Source organism: Athene noctua, chromosome 1, assembly GCF_965140245.1.
Source record: "Athene noctua chromosome 1, bAthNoc1.hap1.1, whole genome shotgun sequence".
Classification (NCBI taxonomy): Eukaryota; Metazoa; Chordata; class Aves; order Strigiformes; family Strigidae; genus Athene; species Athene noctua.
Window position 1 is genome coordinate 72,763,818 of NC_134037.1, and position 23,470 is coordinate 72,787,287.

The following is a 23,470-nucleotide window of genomic DNA, read 5'->3' on the forward strand; positions in this document are numbered from 1 at the left end:
ATTTTATTTAGCTTCCTCCATATTTACTGAAACTCTGTAATTAATATCAGCCATTACTCAGAAGTTAAATGATAGATAAAAGTCACAAGTTAGCAGGTTTGACAATCTTTTAAGAAACCTCAGTTAATTCAGTGCAGACGGAAAACTGAGATTACATTTAAAGAAAAGAAATATTACAGGTGTTTTTCACTACGCCTAAAAGATAGATCATCATAAGCAAATTGTGGAGATAGATACAGAAGTGCAAAATGACACAACTGAGTAATTTTTTTACATCTATAATAGAATTAAAGCCTTTAAACAAGGCAAATACTTCAATATGAGCAAAAGGATGTTAATGTAAAATTCAATCAAGAAAACTATGAATTATTAGAGAAAATGTGAGCCTTAATTTAACCACAGCACTAGAAGATGCAAAAAGTTGAAGAAAAATGTTATTATGAGATCTGTTAAAAGAGAAAAGCTTAAGAGAACTCAGAGAAAACAAAAAAAGCACCCAAAAATATCTAAAAATATTCAAAAATTAACACTTTAAAAGTTAACAAGATGGCATAAAAGAACATTCACTTAACCTTTATCTGCATCTGAGAGAAATGTGACAATTATCAAGTACTACTTAAAGAAAAGGATTCTTTCTTCCACAGCTACATGGACAATATGGGATTGGTAATGAATCCAGTAGAAGCTTGAATGCTTTACTTCATCCTACATTAACTTTACCTTTCTTGAATACTACATCTGCAGGCATACCAGATTTATAATGTGCAACTAAGGGATCTAGAGAAATTTTTCCCAGACTTCATAAAATAAATATTCTTAAACTCTTGCCTATGAACCAGTGATGGACTTCAGTGCATTATTAGTGATCCTATAAGAGCAGGCAGAATTTATTCACCTAATTTCCTTGTTTGTAAGTTGGGAGCTTAGTTTAAAAAAAAAAAAAAACACAACAAAACCCAAACCAAACACAACCAAAAAGTCACAACATTATACTAGTTTTTAACTACCGGTTGCTGTAGTGACTATAGAATTCTTACACCATCGTAAAAGAAAAGAATGGAATCCACAGGACTTTACTCAAGTGAGGGCCACTGTGAGAAACAAAAATTCCAGAACATCTATATTAGAAAGAAAATTTGGACAAAATTGCAGTCTTTTATTGGACTTCTTTAATCTATAGAATGTTAGTTGAGAATTCTGTGCAATGGTTATGTGATTGAAACAATTATGTATGGAACAGTGAAAAACCTTTTACAATATGTATCTTAGAGAAGAAACATGAAAAACGTCAAACTGGTGCAGTGGATTATTAATTAAATACGTAAGAGCATAAATGGATGGAAATGTGCCAAATGAAAGTTGTAATATCATGAACATAAAACATAATGATGTATCTTAACTATGATCTGCCGCATGGGCAAAGGTCAGAACTGAAGCTGCATGGCAAATTTATGTATTTTGATTTTCTGATTTTGGTTGGTCTTACCTGAAACTTTAACTTCTCTGGACCATAGCTGTGATACTAATTACATAAATTTTCCTATAAAGAGTTCTAGCCATGTACACCAGGATGTTAATACAGAAACAAAAACCCCTGTGGATCTATAAACTAAAACTTATGAAAAAAATCAACTACTGCCTAGTGTTAGAACTAAAAAGAGATTTGACACCTTTCTCCTGCTTCCATCTCAAAACTGAGATTAACGAAATCAGTCTCAGCTCTTGCCTGATCCTTGAGTTAAGAAAAATGCAGATTCATCCTCAAAGTGCAGCAACAACAGACTAGTTTTCCTTTACTCTTTCCCCTTTACTCTTTGTCCCAAGATTCTCAGACTTGGCCTACCTTGACTGCACAGACTGAACTTATTAAAAACCCTTTGTTGTGTTAAGGGTAAAGATGATGAGCCACTCCTCTCTCTTCCCTCAGATTTTTTGTGGAATAAGTAAGGATTAAGTATGCCAGAGAAAGGGAGAGCCAATCTGTAATTTAGCAATTAGCTCCTTTCACGCATAAAATATGGGTTCTGATCCATTCCCTTCTGAACACCTACTGCTAAATTTTCCTGTAGAAATAGGTTTCAATAAAGTTAGTGATTGCTTATCATTAATAAAAGCAATCTGAAATTTTTAGAAGGCTGCAACAAGTTTTTCCTCTGCTTTAGAGCAAATATCAAACTTTATGATTTCCTGTTCTTAAATATTCTTAGTTCTTGGGAGTTTGGCATTTTCAAAAGGATTAAAAATAGCTGGATTCTGTCTGCTTTTGTTAAACATAAGGTACTGTAACACAGAGGAGAAAAGCAGGTATCATGAGCAATCCAAAACCACGTTACAAAAGAATTCTTCCATCTAAGAACATACTGTAGCAATTGTTCAGTATTGTCATGTATTTCTAATTTTGCCTCCAAAAGTTAAACACTGTATATATAAATAATTTAGTGATATTTCACTTCAGTCTAAGCATTCGATTTCTGATTCTTCCTCTCTGACATCATCATTACATAAGTATGTTCCAAGAAAGTGGCATTCATCTCATCCTTTAATATTCTTGGGTGAAATCAATTCACATATAAAATATATGTACAGTACCGAAATAGAGGAATTTACTTTCCCTTCCAGAATTCACAGAACAAGTACTACACATTCAGAAGTTTACTTTAATGAATATGGACTGATCTGAGACTACCAGTGCTTTTCACCTTGAGCTGCAAATGCTACAAAATCTTGGGTTAAGTTTCATTCATCCTGATCTGGAGTCTACCATGAGAGATAAAAAAAAATAATGAATTAAAAATATTAACAGAAGAATCCTAATTCCATTGAAGTAATGTTTCTATTAATTTTGATGCAAATTTTAGCAAGACTAATAACATGGTATTTGGGAGGTTTGTTTTGGTTTTTTTTTTAATTGCTCTTTGACTTTACACTTCAGGTCAATAAAATTAGTTGCTTCCTCCTTTAGAAGCCATATCAACTGTCCGATGAAGTTAAAAGACAGGAAGGCAGACACCAATGCTGAGGATTTGTTCATTGTTGTGTACATACCACCTTTCATCATTCCCACTTCATAGCATTTTCTTAGTCGGCAAGCCTGGCAACTCTTTCTTCTGTTCTTGTCAATGGTGCACTGGTTAGTAGCAGGACACATGTAGTCATTGTGCCCTGTAAAACCAGAGGGAAGTAAGGACACAGTTATACACAAACATAACAAAACTGCCTATAACACTCTCTTAGTTTTCATTGAGTATTCAGTACAGCATCTAACATCTCAGGAAGAAGGTAGGGTTACCATCATAATCTATTATAAAAGTATTGATATGGATAGTGAAACTAACATCTATTCACAATGCACCTATTCAGGTTCTTTAAAAGGACTACGAAAACCACAAATTATAACTTCTGTAGACTGATTAAAATAATGAACAATTAAAGCAGTCACAAAAGAGGATAGATTAACATGAACATGTCCCTTGACTTCCTTGCTCTTAGCATGAGAAATACAATGCTATCTGGTCCATTGGCCTGTGTTGATGTTTAACTAATAGACTGCACAAAATGGTTATAGGTTTATAGAATTAAAAAGGCCTATGCACAGAACATTTTTTGATATCTACCACAATCTAGGGAAGTTGAGAAACAAAAATCAACAATATAAAATAGAAGCAACAACCATTAATTAATTGTATCTCAGGGATAAATCAGTCTCTAATTCCAGCTGCATGACAACTGATACATGCAAAAACTTTTTGTCATTACAATTTCTTAAATTGCCATATGCTGCAATCAAATTTGGTACTGGTACCTTTTCCTTCAGAGCTCCACTTCCTCTTTTATTACCGTCTACATCTCAATTCTCATTACAAACATTTCCAGCGTACCATAATTTGTTACTGTCAACAAGCCTCTATTCCAATATTCTCTTAAAAAATGAGTGCTTAAACTGGCTATAAAATTTTTTTCCAACCACAGATAAGATTTAGCAAGGACAAAAAAGACTATCCAAAATGATCTTAATGGTGCTATATATTCATCTAAACACAACTAAGGTACAGCACACAATGAAACAATTTTACTGCAGAACTGTTTGTTCTTTCTTTCAGGTCAAGGGATCAGCCTGAGGTAGAGTAGGGTGGAGGTTTGACAGAGGCCTTGGTCTCATCAAATCATCTATCCTTGACTAGAAATTAGAAAATAGAGTAAAAATCACTATCAGATTACAGCAGGAACATCTGCTCTCTAATGCTACATAACTGGGATCCAATCAAAATAAGCAGCCAAACTGTAAACTTGTTAATATGGTGACAGTTGACTACACACTGTTTCGAATAGACAGAATTATTATTTTTTAGCTCTACTTGACAGAACAGTATAATACTGGAAAAATCTGAATCCACAGGCTTTGCTCCAGGACTGAGTAAAAAGGTAGAACAGAAACACTACCTCAAACTCAGCATGAAAGACCATTTTAATTTTCAGTTCCTCTGGTAGGACACAGACTGTTCTATATCTGATTCAAAACATTTCACGTGTAAGAAAAAAAAGATCAAGTCAGAAAGAAAACAGCCTCAACCATACAACAATGTCATATATACAGGGAAAAGGAACAAAAGGGAAAGCCACGTTTTCAAGAAAATGCACTTTTATTAGGTCACACTAAACAGTAGCAAAAGATTGTAGCACCTGACCTCAATCACCAGCCTTTATAAGGCTCTCAATGACAGTATGCAAAAATCAAAAATCAAGTGGAATCAATACCAGCAGGGCAGACATTCTTTTTCATAGTGCTTACATGGGTGGTAACCTTTTCTTTGGCTCTGAACCTAGATTTCCTTACGCAAACTGCACGTTTGGGAATAGGCATTTGGTTTGTAGAATAATACATAAAATAATCTTATTTGTGATAGAGCTGCAGTCCCTACTAAAATTAATGTGATTTGTATTATCATATTTTTACACTGAAAAGTTTTATCTTCAATATATGCCTTAAAGGTTAGCATAATTAGTCTGTTTTCATGCATGTGACCTGCACCTTAGCCAGTCCACTCTTCTTTCAAAATGTTTGACAGACTTCACAGAATAAAACCTATAAAATTTTAAATGAAAAAAAAAAGAAAGATCTGTGTGAGAGGCATACTTCTTCAAATTATGAGTGCCATAGTTTAGACTTCATAATTTTTATAAACCTAACAAGAAGATAATTTAATATTTCTCATAATTTTTGGTATAGTTTAACCGACATTCCTTTCAGAAGACTGGAAAAGATGTAAGCAACCAGAAGAAAATGTTTATTATTATACAGTAGAAATTATTATCAAATTAATCAGTTAAGAAGAAAGAAACAAATAGAAGAAGCAAGGCAGGAACTTTTCCTGCTTCTGCACAGTACCATCTGATTTCAAGTATTCAGTCACAGGAAGTGAGGAAGTTTCCTTTGCAAGGTGCAGACTCAGACTAGGGGAGTCTAGCTTGGGGTGGCACAGAAGGGACAAAGGTTGAACACAATTAAGTAATAGCTAACATTTAAAGACAACTATTATTTTAAAGTGAAATAGTCTAACTCAATAACTCTGCTGTAAAGTGAATTGTCTTTTAACTATTCTACCTTCTATTTTATCCTTAAAGCTCATCTCTTGACAAAGTTGATTCTAAACAATCTGATTTACTAGAAGGGATTTCTCACTGGTGGGAATTATCAACGTGTAAGTGGAACACATCATCAGGTGCCCAGCTGCCCTGCACTTCATTATCATGGTATCCAAACAGTAACACAAGCTAGAAGACAGGCTAATTAGGCCATTTGGATAGTTAGTTTCTCAGGAATACCAAGTGGAAGAAATGTCTTCAGTGATCACTGATACTCTTAAAGGGAAGCAGATGCCAGTTAGACTCTGTGGTCTCACTGGGGTTTTTAAAAATAAATTAACAGATAACTGGCATAATATTAAAGGCAGTGAGTTTAGTATGGTAGAACCTCTAGTTTTAATCCCCCCATATGTATGACTTGCACTGTCATGAGCTACAAAGAAAGAGTTTAAGGGAGCTACTGGAGGAGCTTGAGGAAGGGTGGTCTGTTTTTCTTCTGAGATCTCACACATTGCACATTTTTAAAAAGTAAAAATAACTTTAAGTATTTTCATAGCATTTTATTATATGCTAAGATCTTTCCAGAACAGGGTGCAAAGATCTGGCTCTTTTCTTAAAGCACTAATTTTATATTTGACAATCTGTATAATAACGACCAACAGTGAAGGGGGAAAGGATACGGAAGAAAAGTATCAACAGGAAGATAATGGCTGAAATTGGGAAAGCTTTGAGTTTATTCTAACCCAGTCTGACATAATCAGAGTTTTTTCTTACTGCACATGCAGTCTGACTTTCTCTTGTCTCCATGAATCATGTGTCTAGTATTTACGTTCAGACACTCACTGCTGTCTGTCTAAGGGTTCTCAAGATAGCTGTGGTGTAAGCAACAGCAGCTCATGCTTGAATTGGAGTGGCCAGATGATTTATCTGGGAGGGCTTCAGCCAGCAAAACACTCCATATTTCTTTAAAGTTAAGTGTCACTACATTCAGCAGAACTTTTAAGCATCTGTGTACTTCTAACAAGTAGTCTCAGCACAGTATATATGGTTAAAGTTAAGTACATGCTTCAGTGGTTCACTGAATTGCAGCTTTGAAAATCTGAGTTCACTTTGTCCTTGACCAGCAAGGATGAAAATTGGCGTCATATTAATAGATCAACAGCAATTAACATAACACAGATTTTTTTTTCCTTAAATGTGTACTTGCCATATTATATTCCAATAATCATCAAGATTAGCCTGAGGGAATCATTAGTTTAAACAGTACAAAAGTTGTGCAAAAAATGAATTCAAGAAACCAACATGTCAGCATGCCAGTTTAAGAATGCTTAATGACAATTCTACAAAGCAAATAAAGGAACATTTTTGTTAGGTGAATTTTGTATGACACCTAAACTGATGTAGTTGAATTAACTCATCATACATTTCAAACAAAGATAGTAATAATTACTTTTACTAATAATTCCTTTTACTAATATGTGGTTTTCCTTTAATTATTATTTTATTTTCCATCCTCATGTCACACAAATTTCTTAAACGACTATCTATCTGTATAAGGCATCTGCCAGATTAGCCGTTTCCTGAGGAAGCACCAGGTCCTTCTATGATCTTATTTTGACAGTGAAATTCGCAGAATTTTGTACATGGAGGTAAAAGGAAGGCTAGAGTGTAGACTTTATCTCCACCTTAAGGTGCCAAGCAAGCGATGAGTGAGAAGACTGCAGATAAAAAGCAAAATCTTGAAAAGAATAGCCTCAACAGCAAGCGGAAAGTTTTCATAAATAGTAAAAAGAAAACAGCACCTGGACACTGCATATGCTAATACAGTATGAACAAATGTTAAATGTAAAATTAAAATTTATCCCAATTTTAAGTTAAAGTGCCCCAATAAAATTGCACTGATTTCAAATCTCACTCTTTCCTAACAGGTTTCACAAAAGAACAGAAGGTTATGTCTAATTCCTTTATAAGCACAGACATTCAAGTTCACAGCTTAATTACCCTCAGACAAGGTCTCTGGATTTGTAACTTGGGTTCTCTTAGCAACTACCCAGCACTGCTGAGAAGTTTAATCATTTTCTGTTTTTAAACTAGCAAGACATTACTAATTGTCATAGTAAAGAAAAGGGCCTAGAAGATAGTAAAACACACTTTCTTTGCATCCAGTGAGGAAGTCCTCCTTCTATGCATACAGAAAGATCACAGAACCACTGAAAAATGAGAAAGGAGGAAAGGTTAAAATCTATATGCTCTGTATTAAGTCCACCAGCTGTGTCATGTAGCTGCCAGACCGAGTGTTCACCTACTAATGGAATGTTCTATCCTTCATGTATGTATAGCACTGTTCACATGAGCAGTTAATTCAAGCCAAAATGATTATGATACGGAGTTTACCTTTTCCATATACTACTTCAGCTAACAAGACAAATGAAGAAAAAGAATGAGAATGGGCATTGCATGAGGATGACAAACCTGCTGCCGTCTCCCCAGTTTATTAACGCATGAACATACGCATTGAGAAAGGGTCACATATAAAAAGTAAAACACTTCTTAACTTTATAGGTATATAAATACAAAATTATATTTTCTACATCAGCAGATAATTTAAAAGTTGTTATTATTGGCCTTAGTCCTAAAATGTCAATTGGTGTTTCATCTACTATTTCAGGATTATGATATCATGAGCAAAGTCTACTTCTACCCCAATTCCATTCCCACTTTTTAAAATTTTAGACAAGGTAACAAATTAGGAAGTATATTTTTTCCTCATGACAAACTAAAAAAAGACATCAATCCAGATCCCAATCTTCACAAAATCTGGCAAGGAGTGTGACATTCTATTTTTTGTTTCCCTATCTGATAAATCATAATTGTTTTAAAGCCTTGGCGCATAAGTAAACCAACAGCTGTATTAAAGGAAAAACTCCCACAATGTATTACTCACAACCATCTCAATATGATCCCTCCAGAGACAAAAAGCATTTTCAGAGAGAGTCGTAGGCAAGCCATGGCTGTCTTATTCCCATAGACTTTGAATGAAATCTCTTGTATTTTTAGCTTCCCAGTTTATTTGAGCTAAAATGGGAAGGGGTGGAATTCTACTACAGAAAACTCCCACAACTAATATCAAGAGGACAAAAAGTTAAAATTATTGCAAATTACTCTTGTGCACTTAAAATCCAATCAATTGTTAGCAACAACAACAAAAAAATATAACTATATTTTTACTCCTGGTATAACATCAGGTGTTGGGTTGCGATGGGACCTACTAAATAAGTTTAGCTAGGCTTGTATTGTATTTGGATCTTTGGTACCCAAGTGGTTCCTGGTATCAGTATTTTGACCCAAAAGCCCCTTTTCTGCCTGTGTGCTACTTTCTCATACAAAGTAAAACATAGTTATGGTCTCCTTTCGCTTACTGATACACATCTGTGCTCCTTGGTTTGCTCACGTATACCCTAACGACATCCATGCTCTATAGAAGATTCACTCATTTTATGATCAGAAGGGTCAACAAAGGTAACATAGTCTGTTGTCCTGCACATCTCTAATCACATTTTAGAGTGGGGAATAACTGTGTTATTTATAACAAAGAAAGTCCAACTATTTCAACAATTTGTGACTAAATTACATCAAATCTTTGAGAGAAATATATAATCTTATTCAAAGAATTCAGACAATGAGATATTTACTACATCTATTACTAAATTGTACCAGCAGTTAATTGCCATGCTGGTTCTTTTACGGTAACTCTGAACTAGTACACATACTTCAATAAAGTTTGTTAATAGTCTCCTTTTGGAAATAAATTATGTCAAAGATCACTTCATGCACTTCCAGTACATTCATCATTTTAGTCATCTTACACAGTTCTCTCTAGTTTGATTTTCATTTTTCAAAAGTGACTGCAAAGGACAACTTAACCTACAGGAAGTTTTAAAGTTTGTGGGAGTGAAACTTATGAAGCCAGTTTAAATCAATAAGCCCACCAGAGTTAAATGAGGTTACAAAAACATATTTCCCTTCACACTCTCTAAAACCAAGTGGAACAGTCAAGCACTTTCCTGCTGGACAAGCAAATATATTCTCTTGTAGTTTGTAAATGTAAATATTTTTTTTTTTCCCCATGTGAATATACTGAACTGCTGACAGGTTCAGTCCTGAGATAGAAATAATGTGAGTTTCCAAATGATATATTCATTAAATACTTGCAAAATGAAATATTGTTTAAGTTTTTTTGTTGCTTGATATGGCACAACAATCATATTCCAGAGAAGGTATATCACATTAAAGCTAATAATACAGGATACATTAAGTACAGCTTCTAAGGGCTAGGAATTTTGTCTAGGAGGTGAGAAAAGCTTTGGACTTTACAGAGAAAGAACCAGTGACAATTTATAAAATCAGATAACAGTGAGTGTTCTCTACTTCCTGGTAAAGTGTGTTGCCCAACTTCAGAAAGGCTTTCAAGATTGCCTGGGGTGACATTTCATATGTCAGCTAGGAAAATATAGCTTAGATGATTTCAGAAAACCAATCTCAGAAAAGAATATCAGCATTCACTGTTACAATGGAAGCTGATATTGAATGAGGCACCATAATGTCTGTCCTGGATCCAATTCTATACAGTATTTTCCTCACTGATGGATAATGGACTGGAGTATTTATTTTATTAAATGTTATTCATTTGTGGATGTCATTTATATGTGTTAGAAGAACAGAGAAAGGACCAGACTACTCTGTTAGTCAGACAGAAATAAATCTGAAATAAATGCAAGAGTCTACAGGACAAGAATTCTAAATTATCTTGGCAAACTGGAGATAGCACATGGAAAAAAACAGAGCAAAAGTAAGGATCAGTACAAATCAGTATAAATCAGATATACAAAACAAGATGGGAAATACAAAAGTATGATTGAGTTTATTCTACGTTACACAGTGACTGAGTGAACAGTGTCATGTTTTTGTAAATAAAGCAAACATTACAGTGTGAAGGATGTAGACAAATACCACTGGCTGGGCTTATAAGGTAAACTTATTGCTCTGTTCAGTACTTGTAAAGCATCATATAGAAGGAAATCGTGCTTCAAGAAAGAAAGAAAACAGGATAAATAGAGAATCTCCAAAGTAGAGCAACTAGAAGATTAGAAGTCTAGAAAACAAAATGTAAAGGTAGAATAAACTGTATTTCTTCAGGTTAGGTAAAACAGAATAATTTGGGGGGGGGGGGGGGGGGGGTGTTAAGTGTAATAGTAATCTTCCATGCTTTAAAGGCTGTTGCAGAAGGAGAGAACAATTTCTTTTCTGTGGCATGACAGACAGTAAAATAAGTGATGAGCTTAACCTGCAGGAAGGAAGATTCAAATTTCACGTTAGCCTTCAAAGATAAGGGGAATAAAACATTGGATCAGGCCACAGGTTTTTAAGAAGCAGTTCAATAAACATATATAAGCAATTGGCATCAGTAGATCCTATTACAGGACAGAAAGATGGACTTGGGCTCAAGGTCCACCGCAGCCCTATGATTTTCTTAGACCATGAAAAAGAATTATCTTGGGTGTGAACATCTTAAGTCATTGCCACATCCATGCTGAATGCAGCACTTGAAACATGCTGGAAAAATACCACATTCAAAATTGCCTTACTAGGAGAAAAGAGGTATTGACTCTTGCCTTTCAATAACACCCGAGTTTCTGAAACAACATCACCATCAATTAGACTGCTGATATTAAAAATGCACTTTAGGGAACAACAATCAGAGCACGTGTTTAACTCAAGGGACTCTAGAGAAAAACGACCAAACCACAAAAATAAATCAAAAGAAGTTTCAGAAGAACTTGGCTGACCACAGGCTGTTAGAGCAGTCCCAGTGATGGCTAAACCTTGGTGAACTTTTCCAACACACATTTTCTAGCCTTCAAACTTCCAGCAGTCACCTACCCCTCAAACTGGAACCATGTGTTTCCACCATGAGACTAGATACCTGTCTGCAGCCACCTGTTTACTGGCTGTGATTACCTCTGCTAGTCTCACTTAAGTTCATGTTTTGTAGTTTTGCTTTTTCTGCTGACAACTCATAAAATCAGTGTTCAAGAAGTCTTACTAGGGAGTTTCTGTCATCTTGGCTGCAGGATCTGTGCATCATCTACAGCCGTTATTAAACAGATTACAAAAATACCATGAAAACAAAGACAATAATGGAAAGTTAAAGCGAAGATCTCAGAAACCTCCCAAATTGACAATATTGCAATTTCTGCACTGCAGCATTACCTAAACACCCACTTATTAGGCATGTTTTACCAGTGAAATTCTCTCCAATTCAGATGACAATATGTATATATTACCACTACTCCTAGCATTAAAGTTTAAAACTACATACTTCCAACTAAATACAGCTTAATCACTGTGAAATTAATTGATAACACTCAAAGTCTACTGCCAAAACTCTCCTACTTGATGGTCAGAAGGTATAACTGTTAAATAAAATCCATGTTTAAGACACACAACTAAATAATTCCAAGCTTTAAGAACTCCTGCACTTTGGAGATCACTATATCTCTGTGATTAAGACATTAACAGCAGGCCTCTGGAATCCCTGGCTATTCATCCAGTGGCTATTCATCCACTGCCAACCCGTTCTTGCTGGATCAGTATTGCCTCCCATCAGGCAGTAATTCTTAACTGAATATTTCTGAAATATCCCAGATTTTTGTCTAAGTATACCACTGTAAGAAAAAGCAGAGAGGTGCACCTGAAAACATCAGAAGGGCATATGAAGGAGGCAGGGAGATAGAACAGGGGATTTCTAAAATACATCAACACTTCTGAGATTAAGATACCCTCCAGCGTAAGGAGTTACCTATCCCTTGTTTGTTCTGAATCTCTTGTGCTCCCACTGGGGTTTTCAGCCCCACACATGTAGGCATTTGTTGAATGCTTGTCAGAGATGGTAAGAGTAATTCCTTCCTGTCCTGTACCCTCTGGTGGCTATCCAAAACCCAAGAGAATTAGAAGGACGAAAGAATGTGTGAGTCACAATGACATTTTTAATTTGTAAATGGCATTTGTAAGGCTGATGTTGAAATATTTCGTGCAATTCTGACATCCAAATTTTAAAGAGATTATTACTGGTGTGGAGGTATCAGAAAAGGTGTGATGACAAAGGACTCAGGAGATAGAAGGATGTACAGCAGGAGATTGAAACATTTTTGAAACATTGGTTGGACTAGATGATCTTCAAGGTCCTTTCCAAGCTAGTTGATTCTGTGATTTTAGTTCACTTAAGATATCAAGGTGATTTAATTATAACGACTTAGGTTATAAGAACTTCCCACAGGAGAGGGATACTAGATACTAAGTCTGGTTCATGGATGTGATGTAAAAGACAAAGTAATTCAAATTAGAAAGGTAATTTTTTAGCAGATGGGAGGACAAATCATTAGAATAAGCAATCATTGTAAGAAAGCTCTTGAGCCATCAAGTTACTGGGCTTTGTACATGGATAGCATGTAAAGTTATACTGAGAGAAGACCAGACTTAATGATCTAATGGCTCTTCTTGGTCTAAAAATCTATAAATATTTTAGTAGAGAAGTACAGTGTGCTGTGATGTGACTGCTTGTTATGCTTCTGGATTCAAGTCGGCTGACCAAGTACACTTCTGAAGGCTACATACACTGGGTGAAGAATAAGGCACTCTTCTATCACCAAGCAACACAGTGTTCTTGGTGTCATATGATTTTTCTCTCTGTTATATATTAATAACAGTCTGCACAGAGCTTTCTCAAAACAAGGTCCCAAATCACTTTTGGGATTAACTAACAAACTAATAAACTAACAAAATAGATGACATGAGCAGTTTCAGAAGGCAGCTGAGATTTTCCACCAACCATCTGTTGTTTAAACAAAGTTGAGCAGTTGCGTAGATTGAGAGACAGCTACTAATTCAGGTTGCCTTTTAAACTTTAACTGTTTGACAGCAACGAAAAACAACACTTAAATGTACAAAATATTTCTAGAACCATTCCAGCTCCCCTGGATAAAAATGAGGCTATCCATCTCCACCACAGGTAAGGTCAAATGCAGATGTAAGTTTTCACAAAATTTAAGTATATACTTATGCAAGTAAGCATAGATATGTCAGATATCACTGAGAATAATGGATCCACAGGGAGGAAACAGATTACTCCATACAGCCTGTTCATTGTTCATGTCTGTACTCACTTTTTCCTGTGGTTCTATTAAGAACCATATAAAATGTTTGATAGTCTATTAAGATATAGTCTATTAAGAACATCAAACTTCACTATAGAAGTTCTCTTATGAAATATCTGATGAGAAGTATTAAAATGACCAATCATCTCTGCATCTATATATATACTGAGAAATACAGGACAGCAAAGCACAAAAGTTGCGTGGTTATCTTGCATTTAAAGAAAGACACACTACAAACTACAACAAAAATCTTTGTTGAAAGCACTCTGTGTTACTTTTTTTTATAGAAGTCCTGTGTACCTCAGTACAGTCCAGTCATGATTCCCAGGAAATTTTTGTCTTTTTTTCAGGAATGCATATATATACACAATGTAGATATAATAATATTTAGTTCACATATTCTTTTACACATACACCTACACAGTAGTAGTATTCATTCCTAGATATCCGATCACAACCTGTTTAAAACTATTACCATCTGCAATGTAAATGACAGGTTTTCTCATGTATTATCAATCTAAAAATTACTGTCATTTCCAAAAACAGAACACGTGTCCAACAAGAATGTGTAATTGCTGAGGTAGAGATCTCCTCCAGATCCAGTAGGAAATTCAAGAAATCCCTTAGTTCCTCAAGATTGGGTACCAATGACTTTAAAAGTCCTTTAAAGGACTTGTCATACCAAGTGTGATCAAGTGATCACAATTCTCTCATAAGTACTCATATTTTTTAATTACTTTTTTATATTAGTGGATGTCATTTTTTACAATAGCTTTTAACCACAAAAGAGGAGCATCAGCTCCTCAAACAAACAAACGGGATCAGAAGTCTAGAAAGCATGTTCTACTGAAAGAAGTGAGTTTGTTTAGTCTAAAAAAGAGAAGACTGAGGAAAGCTATGATAACGGTTTTCAACTATGTAAAAGGTTGTTGTAATAGGCCTTCCTCATACCCACAAGGGATAGGGCAAGAAGCAATGAGCTCAAATTAGAGAAAACATGACTTAAAGATCAAGAAAGGTATTTTACATAACACTGGTAACTTAAGCTTTAAATTTTTGAATCTTACCTACATAAAAATTATGTTAAGTATATAAATGTATCAAGAATTAAATTTACTAATTACCATATATTGCAGCACAAATAGAGAACAGATGCATTGTGAAAGACCACAACAACATTTGTCCACATGGACACTATGGCCAAATCACCCAAGTGCTGACATAGAACCGTGGAACTTACTGAAACAATCAGATTAATTTCTTCTTCCATAATGGCCAAAAGCTGAAGATCAGTGCTGTAAAATTACTTGATAATTAACTCTTTTGCTTAAGAATATTTAAATTTTCACTTTTTTGCTGACTTAGTTCACTTCAAGTATGAGGACAGAATTTCAAAATTCTAAGAATAATTCTGATTTAGTCAGGGAAACTCAAAATGAAAAATAATGAAAAACACTCGATAAGGTAGCTGTTCTCCATACATCACAAGTTTAAGTAAATCATTCTCATATTGTAAAAAAAAAGCATTTCACCCTTTCCCCCACCAATGTTGCTTATTATTGACCTCTGGCTGTAATCATTCTCTTTTCTAAAAATCATTCTGAAGAGTCTGGAAAAGCAGAAATACAAGTAACTATTAATTAATCACTGACATTCAAATTATTTCACCAATGTCTACCCCACAGACAATCTTTCACTTTTTTCTTTAAGGAGAGGAAGATTCTGAGCTGAATGCTGGAAGTCTTATTTAATTCACCTCAGTGGTAGTCATACAACAAAACAGGCAATAATCACACCTTGTGATATGAGGTAAAAACTGTTTCTCACTGTGTTTACTTCAAAAAAGGAGCAACAGTAATTTTTGTGCCTATATATCACCTGGAGATTTAAAAAACTGTAGAAACCTAACTAAAGCATAGCGCTTTACTAGTTTTCTGTTTGGAAAGGAAGAAATCTCTTATTTTCTTCTTCAAAATAAGACTTAGATACTGAACAGTATCTGTATTTTCAGTAGAATCATACTTAACTTCTTACACAGTTTAGATGCTGAACAAAGCAAAAAAGTATTTGTCCCAAAGAGTGACAGGTATCAAGAATTATCTCGGTCACAGTAATTAGCACTGTTTCTTTTAGATGCCCTTTACCCCACTGGACACTTTGCACAGTATACTTTTAGCCATGGCAAGACTCTGAACTAAACCATTCTGTGTATAGTTCAAAGCTCTGCTTTGCTGACAGATACAAATTCTACTTAATCAAGGAAACATTCCTTTCAAAATCTGTTCTCAAAAGACATCTCACATCTTCAAGGAGTTGAGGTTTGGATAAAATCATTTTGCTAATGGAGCACTAAATTATGATTAGTAAATCAATCAACATGAATAATCTTCATCTGACAGGGAATTCTAAAAGCAAAAAAAATGTTTTGGATAATCACACATAGCCTGAAAGAGTGGTCATCTTGATCCAATACAGGTCTTTTAATTAGATTTCTCACTGCCTCCACAGTCAGGCATACCTAACACAAGGACAACATAGAGAAGCTTTTCTTTCCCTCATTAATCTTGGAATAAATAACAACATATTATATACCTGCTAGAAGCGTTCACCAAATACAGACCTAAAAATGTATGGAAGAGCACAGCAGCTGTTAATGAAAACCCAATAAATGTCACTGTCCTGGGCTCAGGCTGCAATCTCGAGTAGCTTCACAGTTTCCTCAAGAGTAAAGAGTAAAGGTGATTCACTTGAACGGTTTATTACCTTGAATACTCCTTTTGAAAAAAGCTTTGCAGCCCTCACAAGACCAGACCCCATAATGGTAGCCTGAAGCGTAGTCGTTACAGACAGCACAGTACCGGGTCTCTTTGGTGGACTCCATGGACAGGCTCCCTTTCTCGTTGGTGCTGGACATCCTCTCCCGGATGCTATGGCGCCTGTTATCAGAGCTTGGCCTGTTAATAGCAAAAAACAAGCATAATTCTTTCTCCTACAGACTGTGAGAAAGAAAGTTTTGAAAAACAGATAGACAAAAAACCCCATCTTTTATCCTCTGTCCTGTTCTAGCTGGAAAGGTGTAAGATACAGCGGAATTTCTCACAAATCAATCTGATGTTATTATGCATTGTACCTTGAAAAAATTAAAATGCTATTTCATAAATTGATAATTTTTTCTCAAGACATTACAAAGGAATACAAAGATTTCAACATTATTTTTGTGTATCTGCTCCTGTCCAAAGGGTTCAGCATGACTTGCACCTGAATTTGCACGTCACCTAAATTATTAACCAGGATATTTTCAAGTATTATTGCTAAATTAAACTTTCCTTACATTGTCAAAGATATACTACTGCATAAAACAGTCTCTATTCTCATTACAATACCATTTTCTTAAAAAAGAAATGTTTTTAGCACAACAAGAAAAGTCAGATGGTATTAAAAATCGTTGTCAAAAAATTTACATTCTAGTAATGTACACCAGACAGGTACTAGACATACTAGACACCCACATGACCCACATGTGCAGTATGCTGCTGAATGAAAACCAAACAAATTTATAGTGTAAAAGGCAATGAATTCACATCTAGAGAATCTGGTAAGAGGTTATTATGGGTAGCTGCTGCAGGCATGGTAAACAATATTCAAAAAGATGAGAGGATGTGAAATTACCAAGGGAACCAGCAATGAACTCTGGGATTGCTCCTGGAAGGCAAACAGCTCTTGCAAAACATGCTTTCCAGTAACAGTCTGCACTACAAATTGTCCCAGAGATACAGTTGGGAGTGACAGCATCAGACAAGCTAAAGCATGAAGATTCCTACTGTTCACAGTAATTATCCATTAAACGCACGTTTTAATGACTGGTTAGTGAACAGGTGGTTCTTACCTCCCCAGAGTCCCAGCATTTTCTCAGACAAATATATCCCAGTTTTGAGCCTTGGAGACTCTCTTTCAGGTTTCTTCCTACACACCTAGTTTTGCCTTATTCAGAGTAGCAAAACTTCCTTTGTTTTGATGAACTGAGGCATCTGGCACCAACAGCATCTTCCTGCTCCAAACCAATACTCCCCAGCAGCTTTCTGATTACTCTATATAAGCTCAACTATTCTCTTTCATCTAGCCAAAGATCGCTGACATCTCCTGCTACAGTCCGTCTCAATGCCCAAAAGCTTTCAACCAGCAAAGCCACCTGCACGCTCTCACACATCCTGCCAGCCATCCCCTTGACTTTTTTATATATAATTTCTGTACTCAAAACCGATATTTTCATTGAACAACTTTGAATGAATACCAGTTACTACAGAAACATGAGCCTTCACCATGTTAGATAGCAGCAACTGCTATAGTCATCATTCAGGAAAACCACATTTGAAGTTCTTTACCAAGCCTTATATACCAGCTAATTCTGAACATTTATTTAAATAATTTTTGTTTCCTTTGGGCTTGTGCGAGACAGAAGAAACTGCGAATGATGAAGTGCTGATATGGCACAACTCTGGCTTTTTAGTGAGATAGGAAAATGAGCATGTCATAATTCTGACAACATGAGTTCAACAAAGTAGGTAGGGAAAAAAAAATTTTGGCATATTTTAGATGTCAAAATGGGAAAAGGTGCAAACAGTATCATTAATAAATTGTTATGGATACAACACATACATTGTTCGTGTAACTACATTTCTAGCCCACCAAACCTAGGTAGTTTTAATTCTTCTCCAGTTCCTGAATCTTCCTTTGAATTTGCTTTATCCCAGGGTCTCATTTAATTGACTTATTTTTTTTCTACTGAGCACTCATCAAAGCTCTTGTTTCTTATCTTCTTCACCCCATTCTCCTCTGCCTGTAACTAGGTCACCTAATTCATCCTCTCAGTGTAACTTTATACTAAACATGATGTGGCTTTTTTAAAAAATATACTTTTAGGTGTATATAACTACATTAATGTTTTAAATATTTGAAGTTAAACAGTAAGCAAGCAAATAACTGTCAATATCATTTTAAAAGCAATAGTCTAGTCTGTTCAGTTTACATGACCACCTGGTAGATATTAATAATTTTTTGATCTTATTTCTTTTTCCAAACTGTTACAAATATGCATGTTATAAAGAATAGGTTCCCAAAATTATTTCCATATCAATAAGAACTGCAAATAAATTACAGTTTTAAAAGTCTAACTTTTTTTAAAAAGCACTTTAAAAAACAGTAAAAGGAAAAAAATTTCAAGTTCCAAAACAATGACATATTTTTGCAGTTGTATAGTAATTTTCCAACACCACACACATAGACACACAGACTTACTAAAGCAATCCTAGGTTCCTAGTTGGAGACAAAAGGAAACACTGCAACTAACAGGTAAAACCAAAACATAGTAAAGAAATACAAAAAAGTATCCGTCATCAGTCCAGATAATTTAAATTTTTATCTTTTCAGAATATTTATCTTCATTCAGATCAAGACTAGGCTCATAAATACATTTTTATTAAAATTATATTCAAGAATACTAAAAAGTTACTGAAAAATAGCCTGAAACAAACAAAGCAAACTTTTTCTATCTAGAACATATAAGAAATTTCACAAGTAATGTAGACTTTGAAGAAAATAAGATGCATAAACACCAACAAAGAAGATGCAGTAAAGACAGACATATTTTGCCACGCCGCTTGCAGGGAGTCTGTCCCACAGGTTCTATCCATCCTCAGCCACACAAGGAGGTCACATTTTCAGAGGGAGGCTGTGGGCAGAAGCTATGAGACAATATGCTCCCTGTGATCTGTGGCACAAGGGATAGCAGACAGAGGGGAGCAATGCCACTGTTCTCACCTGCTTATAATGCCCATGCATCTTGTACTTGACTTAGACCCCCACTGCCTTCCTGCACACAAACTTGTTACATTGAAAAAGCACTATAAATCTGTTAATGCAGACCTTCACAAAGCAAGATGAGTCTAAAATGGCCTTGCTGTCTTCCCTCAAATAATCAGTGCCACTCAAGCACCACTTGAGCAAGGTTTTGCAAACTGGTCTTGAAGAGTCATCACATTCAGGCTTTTCTGAACCACAGCAGGAAGCACACTAACATACCCCTAGACCCTTCCTCCCCAGAAATAGCATCCTGCCTCCCATTTCAATTTATACAATGGAAATGAAAACTGCTAATAAATAAAGTCTAGTCCTTATTAAAGGAGATGGGGAGGAAATCTTTTTGGGAAAAGAGCATCCCGTTAACACAGAGCTTTCTAAATCAGAGTAACATCTCAAATTTCATCCAGAAATCAGCTGATAGTTAATGCACATCACAGACCACTGATTCTGTGTCCTGACAAAAAATAAGTCTGCTCTTCATTCAGTTTTCAGTGATGTTTCAAGGGTTAGCCTTCTAAAGAACACAGTGCAACAACCTAACCCAACTTTAATAACTTTGGCGAGATCATTGTTCCCAAAATACAACAGCAGAACCTTTCAACAATTTCCTTTGTCATCTATGCAAACAATAACAAAAAAAGACCAAAAGTTCTTGTCAACTATGTTTACCAAAGAGAAACACAAATCGAAAAGAAAGAAAATCCCAGATAAAGCCCTCCCTCCAAGGCCTGCACCGAAACAGAACAGATTAGAAAGCAAAAAACCCTCAGAATTTACTGCTCATTTCCAAATGTAGTAACACAGCAGACATAAAAAGGAAAGTGTTTTGGACCTGCAGAGCAGGACAAACTTGTCTTCCACACTCACTTTCATATTTTTCCACCTATGTTGAACTGAGTCTGTTCTTCAATAAATGTGTTAGCAAACAAGACATCTCTGCTTTAAACATTCACTCATGTCTGCAACTCTGAGTCAGCCAAGAGATCATTAACTCCATGTTGACTGTAAGGTAAAAAGAACTTGTACATGAGGGAATTACAGTTTTATAATGTGAATTTACACCACGGTAGTCTGACTGGCAAGCAGAATGAATTTAGGAGAGCCTACAGTGTGCAATACACCCAACACTGAGGTAAGGTCCGATTTATTCACAATCCCAGCTTTTTCCAAAATAAAGATATTTCATAGGTAGGAGGGCTTAAGGGAAAAGTTATTTAAGCAGCTAAAGGAGACACCTTGCAAAATTCTAGTTTTCTGAATTTACTTTCATATCAGAAACTTTAATCTGCAATTGCTAAATCTTTCTTACTAGAATAGATGGAAGTTCCCAGTGTAAAAAGCCTCAGAACTAATGGCCATTTCAAATGCAGTCAAGGTCTAGCACAAATGCTTTTCCACACATTGGATTTATTATAACGCCATTCTGCTATTCAATATGAAATTAATTAACTTGCTGTTAGAATGTGAATTTCCATATGGGGCAAAATATTCATGAAAGATTATTTGAACATAATTAAGTGCTTGAAAATACTTAAAAGACATCTCAGAAAGCACTGCAGTAGGAATGACTAAATATACAAGTAAACAGAAAATTACCAAGTACATTAAACACCTCAAAACTGTCCTCTCAGAAAGCAGCTCCACTGAAGCTGAAAAAAAATCATATGCCAACCAAATGAAAATGTTGGCTTAAAACAAATATCCCAAAATGCCTAGGGTTGTAATTAAGCTAAATGCAACTTGATGATGGAGAGAGAAAGTCTTACAGGAAGCTGTATATCAAATGGACAGAATCACAGGGTATTTTAGGATAGATGGGACCTTGGGAGGTGGCCCCATGCTGAGCCAGAGTTGGCACAAAATGGGCTACAGCAACAAGCGAGGGTTCTAGCAGTGGATTCAGAAGCCAGCATCACTCCTTGGCTGATCCTCCACCAGGGATGTAAATCAGCTAAGGCTCACCCTGGGGCCTGATTGCGAGTGATTCCTGATGCATGGCTCTGAGCACATTTCACTCACGCAGCTGAACTCTCTTCCTCCTCAAAAAAGGATGGTTTTGTCTATGCCACCAAGGGAGAAGGACTCTTGCATAGCTCCTGCCTGAATCATGTCCTAGGAGAGGATTACTCAGCCGGGCCAAACCATGCCTGAGAGTGTGAAGCTACTAAGCAGTGAGAGCCTTCATGCTGGTGTTTGCACCCATGTCCTGGTCTCATTTAGGTAATATATATGTAGGCCTTTCTTGCCCCGCTATCCTCAGTTTATTCTCTGGTCATCAGCAAGTTAATGTCTCTGGCTGCAGTATCAAAAATGAGAGCAATAAGCATTTCACAGTGATGACGTCCCTTCCAGCTTAGCGCCTACCTCACTAAACGTGACATTTCAGTTCAATTTCTGTATGTGATAAACATAGCTGTGAAAGTTTGACACTCTTGGGTAAAAATAAGCTATAGGATGAGAAGGAGCTGCCTGTAATTCAGATCTCTATATGGACTGCATGGCCAGCCCCCTGTCTTCCCTCTCCCACAGCCTTACACAGCTCCCTATGCCTTCACAAGTCTTTCCACCAGAGCGTGACCAGGAAGGCCACCAGAGCAGAGCTGCACAGCATCTCCCCTGTCACCTGTGACAACCATGCGGGAGGAGACCTTCATGCTGGAGAAAAGCTCCTCTGGTTGCTTTATCATTACAAGCAAATGTAGTGATAGAACAAGGTAATGGCTTTAAACTGAAAGAGTGTAGATTTAAATTACATGTAAGGAAGAAGTTCTTCATGGTGAGGGTGATGAGGCCCTGGCACAGGTTGCCCAGAGAAGCTGTGGCTGCCCCCTCCCTGGCAGTGTTCACGCCAGGCTGGACGGAGCTTTGAGCAACCTGGTCTAGTGGGAGGTGGGACTAGATGATCTTTAAGGTCCCTTCCAACCCAAACCATTCTGTGATTCTATGATTCTCTCTCATTCATTTCAAGGATCTGGCTCATATCTGCTCTCCTCCTTCAGGGTGAGTGCAGGAACACCTAAATAGGACTACCTGTGTAGAAGACCCTAAGCTAGTGTAGTGAACGGATGAGGTGAAGAAATAATTGACACAAAGGAATGAGGAGAGACAATACGAAGAACTACTTTTAAAATAACAGAAGATATATGTGAAGGCCAACTAAGAAAAAAAAGGCAAGGAAACCACCAGTGCAGGAAAAAGAAAATAATGATAACTGACAGGAGAGAAAATTAGGAAAAAAAATTCAAATAAATCAAGTTATATGAAAGATAAATAATAAAATAATCTTGAAATATTGACAGTATTTCACATATCAGAAAATTTATTTTATAGTCAGAAGACACTGGAATGTTTTTTTTAGAACTAGAATAAAATACAATTTTATTTGGTAAATAAAGTAAAATACCTTAGGAGAAATAGCTCAGTATTGACCGAGAAATGGTAGTGTTGAGGACAGACTGTGTCAACATGAAAACAAAAGCATATCTTCTTAGGTCATCAAAATTTCTTACTCAACATTAAATTAAACATTTCCTTTGGCATTAGTTTTATCAAGTCTTTCATCCTTAACTCTGGTTAATTTTAAAATGAGTGATTGAAATACTACATTTGGATATGTCAAAATTAAACCATGCCATGTGTGAAGAAAAATCTCCTCTAAAGCTATCTGCTAAAGTCACTATAAATTTGCACATCTCTTCAGTCCTTTAAAACATCATTTTTGACAAATTTAATTTTTTTTTTTTCAGATCTGTCACTAATATTTGCAGACTGGATTAAAGTCTAGAGAGATGTGTCTACACACAGTGGCTATGTGG

The 23,470-nt window shown here is 35.9% G+C and overlaps 1 protein-coding gene across 1 annotated transcript in view; it reads right to left on the reverse strand.

The window, feature by feature from the left end:
• ESR1 (estrogen receptor 1) overlaps positions 1-23,470 on the reverse strand; it is a 163,476-nt gene that overhangs the window by 68,879 nt on the left and 71,127 nt on the right. Inside the window, 2 exon segments of the mRNA XM_074896545.1 lie at positions 3,046-3,162; positions 16,560-16,750. Coding sequence (XP_074752646.1) covers positions 3,046-3,162; positions 16,560-16,750 — 308 coding nt within the window.